Source organism: Octopus bimaculoides, chromosome 1 (assembly GCF_001194135.2).
Source record: "Octopus bimaculoides isolate UCB-OBI-ISO-001 chromosome 1, ASM119413v2, whole genome shotgun sequence".
In the NCBI taxonomy this organism is placed as follows: Eukaryota; Metazoa; Mollusca; class Cephalopoda; order Octopoda; family Octopodidae; genus Octopus; species Octopus bimaculoides.
The window spans coordinates 152,925,343-152,937,387 of record NC_068981.1 but is presented as its reverse complement, the minus strand read 5'-3'; the positions used below and the strand labels follow the sequence as shown (position 1 = coordinate 152,937,387).

Below are 12,045 nucleotides of genomic sequence, written 5' to 3'. Positions count from 1 at the left end.
GATTCTGCAAGTTTACTGCCTTTAAGTTAAGGCTATAAATAATAGAATGTAGAATTGTGGGAAAAAAAGACCCTTTGATAAAAAAAAAAAGGTGAAGGTTGACCTCGCCTATGCTGGTGCCATGTAAAAAGCACTCAGTCCCCTCTGCTGGGTGGTTAGTGATAGGAAGGGCATCCAGCTGTAAAAACCATGTCGAAACAGACAAAGAAGTCTGGTGTGGTCTCCTGCCTGGCCAGTTTCTGTCAAATCATCCAACCCATACCAGCATGGAAAGCAGATAAAACGATGAAGATGATGATGATGATGCTACCCAAGGGGTTCTTTAATCCAGTATTCCGAATGATGTTGCTTATAGAATTATTTACTTTTGAGTTCCACTATTAAACTTATTTGTTTCATATTTCATTAAGTTTGCAAAAAGTAAAAAATTCTTATAATGTACACAAGATAATAGTGTTTATAAATATAGAATATTACTTAGGTGGATGGGATGATGATGATAATGATGATGATGATGGTAATGTAGATGTTGCTGTTTCAGTGGATGATTAAATTGAGATTGATAAGTAGGGGAAACATTAAAAGATAATAAGATGGGATGGTGGTGAACAAATTGAGATTTTTAATAAAATTAAGATAGTTCTAAACATTTTAAATTTGTCTAACACCATGGAAATCAAGAATAAAATGTTGTTGATGGCCATGGTGACATTTTGAAGAAAAATGTATTGACAGTTAGTATAATATGCTATGAGATTATTTCTTGCAAATATTCAATTGATGAGCTGGGCACACCTTATGTATTAGTATATATATAAAATATAATATTTATATATAAAATTTAACCTGTCCTGTTATGCTAATTATCTGACTAAATTATCTTGTAGAGATAAAAATATCACAGTTGGAAAAAATACAGCAAACTATTAAATAAAACAGCAGAGAAAAATGAATGTAAGTAATTAATTTAAGATAGAAGGGATTGGCTGGTACACAGTCATTTGGCAAGTGATCTGTGGTTCAGATCCTGTCAGTGAGACAGTTTCCCATTTTTGTCTTAGATCTTTTTTAATGTCATGTATGAGCAATAGTGATAATTGAATCAGATTCCGATGAAACGATTACTGGTTCACTATATTTGATTTCATTAAACTAGTTGTATGGAATATACTTACTTGTTCATACAAGCGTTTCTCTAGCTCTCTTTCAAATTTTTTCATCTCAGCTTCTGATATAACATCTTCTAATTCTCTTGCATGCTGTGACTCCTGAAAATAGACAAAAACCACAAAGTGATTTATCTCAATGAAATGACACTCAGTAAGAAGACAAGTTTATGAAGTAAGGATAAAAAAATGTCCATGATCCATGAGTTGGGAATGATGATTATTCCCTGAGACTGGCACTCCCTACATCACTTCTGTTATGCTGCAGGTTACTCTTATTTGATATATGGCTTCAACACATTAAAAAAAACCTAAAGCTGATTCAACAGCAGAGAAGCATGCAAGTTAGATATTGCACATTTTAAACCTCAAGATCCAACAGCAGCATGATTGGTGACCAAGTTTAAATTTAGCACAAATACAAGCATGGCTGTGTGACCAAGAAGCTTGCTTCCCAACCATGTGATCTTAAGTTCAGTCCCACAATGTTTGGCACATTGGGCAAATGCCTCCAACTATAGCCCTAGGTTGACCAAAGCCTTGTGGAGTTGATAGACAGAAACTGAAAGAAGTCTGGTGTGTGTGTGTGCATGTGTGTGCGTGCATGCCTGTGTGTGCATGTGTGTGTATGTGTGCCCTTATCTTGACAACATGTCATAGTTGAAAAAGTATCACCATTGTACAAGCAATGTGATATTGTATGTCAAAGGAACAGAAACAGTGAATATAAGTCAGTCATAGGCAAACTGCAACCCATGAGATTTTCTGAATGGCATGCCAATGAAAAATTACCATAAATTTTTTTAGTAGTGCAGCCTGCTTGATGATGAGTCCTGTCTCTTGCAGCCTGCTGCCTGAAAAAGGTTGCCTAGGGATTATATGCAGTTATTTAAAAGTTACAAGCTGAACACGGTTTGTTAGAGGTATAATCATAACAGGTGAGAAAAGCTCAACAGAAGTGAGTCGAGAAGACTAAATGAGCATCAAAATGATTGCAACAGAGAAAACTCTGTTGGTAAAGATATAATCGTCATCATCATCATGATCATCATGATTTAACATCCATTTTCCATGCTGGCATGGGTTGGATAGTTTGACAGTAGCTGACAAGGCTAGAAACCAGCATCAGGTTCCATAATCTGTTTTAGCTTAGTTTCTACAGCTGGATGCCCTTCCTAATGCTAACCACTATACAGAGTGGTACTGGGTGCTTTTTATGTGGCACCAGTGCTTTTTACAAGGCACCATCATCAGTACTTTCTATGTAGATCCATCACTAGTGCTTTTTATATGGCATCATCATGGACAAGCATCCCCAAAGTGATTATGCTGGGTGAAGATGTATCATAAGTACCTAGTAGACAGTACTAGTTTTTGTTGTTGTGAAAATTCATAAAAGAATAAAGGTATGTTAAATTTCAGAACAGTGGGATGAGATGACATAAAATTAAATTGCATAAAGAGTTACTGCATTGCAGAACTCATGAGATATTGAAAATCTGGCCATGAAAATGATAAAGGTAGTAATGAGGATAAGTGAAGACATTTAGCAGATACCAACCTGACTAGAAACCTGATCGTTCAAGCGATGGAGTTCAATTTCATGCTGTTTCCGAAGTAAACTGAGGAATTTGTGTCGGACATCATCCAGAAGGTTCAGTTGTTTAACTTTTGCTTCTTTATTCATTGTCTGTAACCTTATAAATTGCAATGAGATTTTCTCTAAGTTTTATATCCATTATATAAGTAATCAAAATATAATATAAATATTATCACTTCAGTTGTACTTCATATGAATAAAATGGAAACACTAAAGAAGCAAGAATCGTCTTTAAATAACTGAATGAGTTTCTAAAAATAATCAACACAATAATTTATAAATTAGCTAAGTAAAACTTCATTATTATCAACATTCTGCTAAAATGTTTATGAACACTCAAGAAGTGATGTGTCAGACAAACCAAGTACAACAAGTGTTTAGAAGAATGAATTGCAAGTTAGGAAAACATCTTGATCACGTCAACATGCATGAATACGAAAACAGGTTGAACCCACATCAATGGACAGAAATGCTATTTTCCTTGCAGTAAAATAATGATTTCTTTTCCTAAGGCCCAATAATGGAACTAATCTTAATACTAAACTAAAATGTATTTTATTTATGGAGGAAGAATAAAAGATAAAGTTACCTTAATAGAGTTTAACTGTAGAAATATGACAGCAAATTAAAAACTTTCTTGTCTGATATTTTACTGTTTTCACCAAATACATAGTTGCCTAAGCTAATGACAGTGACTCTAAGTAGTCTCTCCTCCAACAAGAAACAGCACCATCACATTGGAGAGTGTAATTCTAGACATAATCAACAGATGGAGTAGTTACAACTGGAATGCCTTTGATCATAGATCTCCTCTCCTCAGACATGGTTTACTTGGGGTTAAACAACAACTTCTGACATTATGAATTTACAGTAACTGGACATAAAACTTACTGCCTTCGTCGTTCTGCAAGTTTTCCCTCTTCCTCTTTCATGATTTTCCGTCGTTTATCTTCAGCCTCCAATAACAGTTTTTGTTGTCGGAACCAAGCTTCTTCTTCTTGTTGTCTATGTAGTGTTGCTTTATGGAGTTCCAGAGACAGTTGTCTGAATAAGTTAGTAAATATCATTTTCAATTAAAAAAAAAAAAAAAAAAATTGTTCCATATTTAGCTATGTATGATTTGCATTCAGAGAAAGATTATATGACTATATGCTTGGTGAGTAGACAAAAACTTAAACAATCTTGGTCTAGAACACCTATTTAAAAATAATTTTACCAACTGTTTCAAGCATGCTTGAGATATTTGAAACTTGCATCTGATTATCTATGAACATATAGACAAAATACATAGATAAAATAACTATTCCAGCATAGTTAGACTGATATCAACAAATATAAAGCAAAAGAACAGATGTAACTACAATTTTAATAGAACTAGTAATTTATTAAATAGCTTCTTTCTCCTGACATACAATAGTAATATATTAAAAGTTTGTAAATAAAAAAGACAATTAAAATGAGTTAAATTTAAGTATTATAAAGCCAGCTTTATAATAAGTATGTAAACAGATTCTATCTATGCTTTTGATATGCAGAAAAAAAGGGATGTGAGTCTCCTGATGGACCATTTCATGGTCCGTTGACTGCTCCCCAGAGATGCACCCAGTTTCCCTCTCCAGTCAACAGTACAGAATATTCAACTAATATAAAGTAATTGCAAATTAGGCTAGCACCATAGTGGATAGCTTAATTTGCATACTTGTGCTTTTGATGGCTCATTTATGAAGAGTGAAAATTTCAACATTTTGAATATTTGTCCTGCATCAGAGAGAAAAACTTTAATTGCAAGTTTTTTTAAGAAGCAAAAAATGGTTCTGATCAATCATGCTTGCTCTAAGTGATTTGATCAACTAACAGCTAAATTCCCAAATCTCAGAAATTTTAGATGTTCAGTGAATTACAACATATAAACGTTAACATTTCTGTCATGTTTGAGAAAATTCAACTAGAAATCATCATCATCATTATTGTTATTTAATGTCCATGCTCCATGCTGGAATGGGCTGGACATAACTTTTCTTTCTCTATTTTTACAATTCTAAATGAAGTTCCAGTCAAATACTGGTGATGGCTATCTCCTAGTCTTATTCAAACAAGAGACAATTGGCTGAGAATCCTGAATGAATCTTCTTAGCGCTGCTTGTATTTGAGGAGTGGATGAGGGTGTAAAACCCTAATGGTTACAGTATTCTTGTGAGCAGCAGGGATCCCAGAGATTATTAACTTTGAGAGACATAATGATGAAACAATGCTACATTAAATCCTACAGTTAATAAGATATGTTATGTCAATCATCATGTTCTGTCAATCATCATCAAAACAAATGCAAATCAAAAAGACATGGAAGAGGGGACAATAATCAACCAATACTAACACTACACATGCAAAAAGAGTTTGGTCCTGAATGTAAGGGATTTAGTAAAACATCTAACCTTTGTCGTAAATACTCTAATTCTTGTTGCTGTATTTTTTCACGTTCTTTTTTCTGGAAGGCAATAAATAAATTCATTAAAAAAAGGTCAATAAATTTATCCAAATGGAAAATTAATGTAAAGATATTTTAAAATTTGATCATTCTACAATGATATTTTTTTCTATTCCAGAATAAACAAGGATTTTACAGCTGGGTAATTTCTGTATCAAAGACAACTCGTATATGACTGAAAAAATAAGAGAAACTCTATTAGGCAACAGTTCAACCATTTAGCATTTAATCTGGTCATATCTGGCCTAAATATTCTACCTGTTTTATGTTAAAACTAACTAGATCCAGCCTCTCACACTTACCCTACAATGCTACTCTAAAAATATACAAACATGCCATTGAAATCTTGAAGCTTCAAGAAAATGCATGATTAGTTCAAAATGATGTGAATAAATAAACAATACATTTGACAGAGTAACCTGAATGCTAAAGGGTTAAATTCATGATCTTTGGGCCCAGCACATTAAACATCCAACTATTGTGTCTATTATTTTAGCAAAAATCTTAACTAAAATACATTTGCAAATTAATTTCTCTATGAAAGTATTTGCAGCTAAATGAGGGGAAAAATATGAATCATCACCATTTCATGTCCCGTTTTTCCTTGCTGGTATGGGCTAGACTAGTGGTCCTCAAACTTTTTTGGGATACTACCCCCTTGACACTCAGATCACATTTCTAGCACCCACACCCCAACTAACCATCACAAGCATAGACCTCTTTCTGAAGCAAATTCAAAGCAACTGTATTTCACAAATAAAACTTAATCAAATGAGCCCATTGTTTTGTTGTTTTTACATGAATCGCTACCCCATTATCACCCCAATTTTTACATAAATCGCTTCCCCATTATTGCCCCACTTTTCTCCAATGCCCCCTTGGAACTTTCCACTGCCCCCAGGAGATCAATACCACCCACTTTGGGAACCACTAGGCTATACAATACTTATGGCAGTTGTTTAAATTCAGATATCTTTTCTGTCACAATCCTTCTACCATAATTTTATACATAAATCATTTAAGTTTTATCACAAAAACCAGCTTAAAAATGTCTTTTTTTTTATTGACCTACTCCAAGTTCTTATTTATTGAATGAATGTAACAAATTATTTAATAATTGTATTTCATGAGAAATATGGTCACAGAAAGCTTTAATGTTTGACTTAAGAAAAATTTTAATAGCTTTAATAATGATATAAACTTTGTTTAATCCTTTAACACGGTTTTCATCTTAAGTAAAAGTTTTATTAAAAATTTTTACTACCAGCTAACTCAAGACTATTGCTTATTCTTTGATACAAACATCCCTGTTTTAAACCATTCAATATTTAAATTAAACTCTACATCATCATTTTACACAAGTAATTGAATGTTATATTTCAAACGCCAGCTTAATACATTAATAAACAAAAAAGTTAGTTATTTTACAAAACATCTCCAAATTCCTAATAATTTCCAGAAATTACTTGAAACATAGGAAATGTATTTCATTAGAGTTATGGCCATGAAAAAGGTTGCCATATTAGTATTCAACATATTAGATCAGCAAGGGAGCGAGCTGGCAGAAACGTTAGCACACCAGGTGAAATGCTTGGCAGTATTTTGTCTGTCTTTATATTCTGAGTTCAAATTCCGCTGAGGTCGACTTTGCCTTTGATCCTTTTGGGGTCGATAAATTAAGTACCAGGTACATACTGGGGTTGATCTAATCAACTGGCACCTTCCCTAAATACTTTGGGCCTTGTGCCTAGAGTAGAAAAGAATATATTAGATCAGCTGAAGATTGAAATTTATCTTTTACTTCTTTCAATCATAGGACTGTAACCATGCAAGGGCACTGTCTGGAAGAATTTTTAGCTGAATGAATCGATCCCAGTACTTTGTGTTTTTTTTTTAAACCTGGTACTTATTCTATTGGTCTCTTTAGTCAAATAGCTAAGTTATGGGGATATGAATACACCAACACCAGTTATCAAGCAGCGGTAGGGGACAAAGACAGACACAAAGCACCCTCTCCCATATATATATAATGGGCTTCTTTCAGTTTCTGCTTACCAAATCCATTCACAAAGCTTCAGTTGGCCTGAGGCTATAGTTGAAGACACTTGTCCAAGGTTCCTTGTGGTGGGACTGAACCTGGAACCATGTGGTTGAGAAGTGAGTTTCTTACCACACAGCCAAGCCTGCACCTATACACTGAAGTTTTTGACAAGTGAATTCAAGTTTAATAATCAAAGGCTCAATTTATATGCAAATTTACTTTAATTTTTATAATGTGCTTAAATTAAAAGGAAAATTTCATAAGATACAAGTATTATAACTCACCTGATAATCAACAATAAACTTGGGGTACTTATTAAACACAGGATATTGACCTTTTGTCAAAGGAACAAAATCATTCATTAACTTCAATGGGTTAACCTCATCAGGTGTTGATGATATTAAACGATAAGTTTCTTTAATCACATTTCCAATGTTGACAGCATTTTGTTGGCTGAAGAAAAACTAAAATAGAACTTCATATGAAGGTATCAACAGGATATCAGTTCACCATGCACACAAACATACAGGATATCAGTTCATTATAAACACAAACATACAAAATGGCTAGTCCACATTACTCTGTAAGGTTTCCTTGCTTCTCTGGTGTATACATTCCTCCCTGGATAGGATACCAGTCCATTGCAGGATTATTCAATTTTTACCAGCTGAGTAGACTGGCACAGTGTGAAATGAAGTGTTATGCTCAAGAACATAATGCATCATCTGGTCCAGGAATTGAAACCATAATCTAACAATCAGGAGCCCAACACCCTAACCGCTAAGCCATGTGCTTCCATGCAAACATATAAAATACCATTAGTTTATTATTCCAATTGTGGCATGGTGAAAATATACATTAAATATTTACCTTGAAGTCATCAAGTTCGACACACTTCAGCAAAGCAGCTCTAGCACCGATGACATAAGCTACGACAACCATTAACAAAAATGCAGGATGGTTGCTGAAAACATGATCCCAAAGACGTAACCATTCATTCTTGGTTAAAACTTCAGTGAACAAACTTTCTAAAAGTGGCCAAGCATAAATCTATGGATATAAGAATAGAAGATTTATATTAAAAAAAAGATGATGCTTCAGCATTGTTTTGAGCTGTGATGGCCAAAACAAACTAAAAAACTAAAGAAAGAATATACATTGGCAGATACATATAAATATATATCATATATAATATCATTAAGAGAGCACATTTGAAATGAGTTAATTTGAGAATGGAGAGGAACGAATGATGTGATCACAGAGCATTGAAAGCACAAATTCTGCTGGGCTGAACATGTTGCAAGGTTCACAGACATGTGGACTCATGCAGTTGCCAAGTGGTATTTAAGAAATTGGAAAAGGTCACTTGGAAGGCCTCCGCGACAATGGGAAGATGGTTTGGTTCAAAACTTTGGGTCAAGATGGAAAAGAATGATGCAATCAAGACAGAATTGGAAGCGCATTGTGATCAGCAGTGTATAGCAGTATCTGATGGTATGGTCAATACTGTGATGTGATATATATATTTATATGTGTATATACAGCTGTGGCTGTGTGGTTAAGAAGTTCACTTCCCAATCCATGGTTTAAGGTTCAATCCTACAGCATGGCAACTTGGGCATGTGTTTTCTGCTATGACCCTGAGCCTTGTGAGTTGATCTGGTAGAAGAAAACTGAAAAGAAGTCGGTTATGTGTGTTTGTGTGTGTTAGTGTCTCCTTGTCTTGATATTGTGTGATAATTGTAAAGGACTGTCATTGTCATACAAGTGGTATGCTTCATTTTGAATCTCCCATGGAAATAGGTGAGGGCTGGCAACAGGACAGGCATCTGATCATAGAAAATTTGCATCAACAAATTCTGTCCAATCCATGCAGGCATGGAAAAGTGGATGTTAAAACAGTAGTAATGATATGCACAAATACATACAGGCACTCACACATACATACACACAAAATAAGTACAAATTTATACATTTTCTTTATTATCACTCTATCTTCGATATTTAAATTGTAGAAAGGATATTGGTAAAGATTTGCCATCTTGTGTCCCTTGTAAGCAGTTAAGGAATCTTAAGCGAGTAGTATAATATTAACTGAACTTAATAAGAAAGCCAATTGTCAATAATGTCTGACAGATATTTATCAGCTGTCATCTTCTGTCTATTCTATTAAAGAAAATCAAGTTTTTTGTTTGACTTTTAAATATATCAAAAGTATCCAAGACGCATGACTCAGTGGTTAGAGCATTGGGCTTGATTATGAGGTAGTGAGTTCGCTTCCTGGACCAGGCTGTGTGTTGTGTCTTAAGCAAGATGCTTTATTTCATGTTGCTCCAGTTCACTCAGCTGTAGAAATGAATTGCAATATCACTGGTGCCAAGTTGTCTTTCTCTCTGCCTTTGTCTTTCCCTTGGATAAGATCAGTGATGTGGAGAGGGAGGTTGGTATGCATGGGCAATTGCTGGTCTTCCATAAACAACCTTGCTGCAATTTCATGGCCATTCATGACTGAAGGGGGTCTTTACCCTTTACCCTTATTCAAGACCCAACACACACATACTTCATTTCTGTATATTTGTTAGTGCATTTATCAACCTCATCTACTCTTATATTCCTAATCTTAAATTAAACTTTTATGCCAGTGCCAAGTAAAAAGCACATGTGTCAGTTCCATATATAAAGCACCAGTGCTGGTGCCATGTATAAAACACCCATACTGGTTCCACATAAAGAGCATCCAGTCCACTCTGTAAAGTGGCTGGCATTAGGAAGGGCATCCAGCCACAGAAACCATGCTAAAACAAACAATTGGAGCCAGATGCAGCCTTCCAGCTGGACAGCTCCTCTCAAATCGTCCGACCAATGCCTGTATGGAAAACAGACGACAAATGACGATGATGATCCCATTTTCTCCCAATAACTGCTCTCTTTTAGATCTCCTTTTTAGTCCATCTTTTCCTTATAGCTATAATATAGTAACAATAATAAAAAAAGCTAACTTCAGTCAGTTATCTCCCCTCCTCGTTAATGAAGCCTAAAAATTTATCTGAGCACTCTTCTCTAGACTTAACAAATAATGAATATATTAACTGCTTAGATAACATGATGTTGGGACAGCAAAAATGTCTCATTTTAAATAGGATAGATAACTCATGCAAAAGCAAAAAAAAAGGCCTTCTTACAACTGATCACTCAATATGTTGGGATTCATAGCATTAGTTACAAATGTTATAATATTGGTTGGTTTACATATTTTGTTGCCATAGAAACTTACATGTCATTTTAGCCACACAGTTTTAGTTCTGGAAGCTAATTTGAAAACATCTAATACGATTTAAATTTCAATAAATAAAAAAAAGAAATGACAACATAAACACAGAGGAAATGAAAAAATAAAAATAAAATAGTCTTCATTTTATTCCTTTACTTATTTCAGTCATTGGACAGTGGTCATACTGGAGCAATGCTAAGAAGGATTTTATTCAACCAGCTCTTATTCATAAACCTGGTACTTATCATCCACTATTTGTTGAACTGCTAGGTCATGGAGCAAAAACACAGTGTTTTTCAAGCAGTGACAGAAACACAAATACATATGAACACATGTGATGGTCTTCTGCACAGTTCCTGTCCACTAGTTTCACTCGCAAGGTATTGGTCATCCCAAGGCTTTAGTAAAACACATTCATGATGCCATACAAAGGGATTGAACCCCCTGAAACCATATGGTTGTAATGTTAACTTCTTAACTACACACCTCATCCTGTTATTATAGTGTTCTGTACATTTTTTTGTATCCCTGATTTGTTGCAAAATTTTTTTTCAAGAATGGCCATCAATAGGTGCAAGAGAGGCCACGGGATTAGAAGTTTGCTTCCCAGTAACATAGTTCTAGGTTCAGTTCCACTATGTGGCACCTTGGGCAAATATCTTCTGCTATAGCCCCAAGCTGACCAAAACCTTGTGAGTGAATTTGGTAGATGAAAACTGAAAGAAGCCCATAGCCTGTTGTTTGTGTGTGTATGTGTGTGTGTGTATACATATGCATGTATGTGTCATTGTGTTTGTCTCCCACCACTGCTTAACAGACAGTATTGGTTTGTTTATGCCTACATAATTTAGTGGTTCAGCAAAATAGACCAATAAAATAAGCACCAGACTTTAAAAAAAAATAAGTGTTGGGGTTGATATGTAGTGCAGTGCCCCAGCATGGCCACAGTCCAATGAATGAAAGAAGTAAAACATAAAAAAATAAAAGATAATATCATAATATATGTACTTTATTGATAAGCCTGTTATTTCAAAATTTGTCCTGAGATAACACTTCACACTGATGTGGGCAATGAATTCTCAACCAGGCAACATAAGTGTATATTTTATTCATTGTTTCATATATCAGAGGTGATGAATTCTCCACTGCGCACATCGTTGGCTGTGAGTATGCATCATTGCAAAGGTTCAAAAAGGTTGAAATGCATCTAGTGTTCTCACTGGCGATATTAGGATGATTTTTCTCCTCCATCCAATATGTATTACATTTTTTAACACAGCATGTCCATAAGATATGTAACTGGCCTAGCAGTGATGTATATACATTAAGTAGGAAACATACACTTGTGGCCAAAAGTTTGGAACAATGGTCTCTTTTGCTGAACCGCTAAGTTACGGGGACGTAAACACACCAGCATCGGTTGTCAAGCGATGGTGGGGGGACAAACACAGACACACAAACACACATATATATATATATATA

The 12,045-nt window shown here is 34.8% G+C and overlaps 1 protein-coding gene across 1 annotated transcript in view; it reads right to left on the bottom strand.

Annotated features, from left to right (window-relative positions):
* LOC106875832 (TBC1 domain family member 31) overlaps positions 1-12,045 on the bottom strand; it is a 46,957-nt gene that overhangs the window by 5,656 nt on the left and 29,256 nt on the right. Inside the window, exons 13-18 of the mRNA XM_014924117.2 lie at positions 8,163-8,342; positions 7,577-7,756; positions 5,199-5,251; positions 3,658-3,810; positions 2,728-2,863; positions 1,176-1,268 (exon numbers count right to left, since the gene is read on the bottom strand). Of these exons, the coding sequence (XP_014779603.1) occupies positions 1,176-1,268; positions 2,728-2,863; positions 3,658-3,810; positions 5,199-5,251; positions 7,577-7,756; positions 8,163-8,342 (795 nt within the window). The remainder of the gene's footprint in view (positions 1-1,175; positions 1,269-2,727; positions 2,864-3,657; positions 3,811-5,198; positions 5,252-7,576; positions 7,757-8,162; positions 8,343-12,045) is intronic.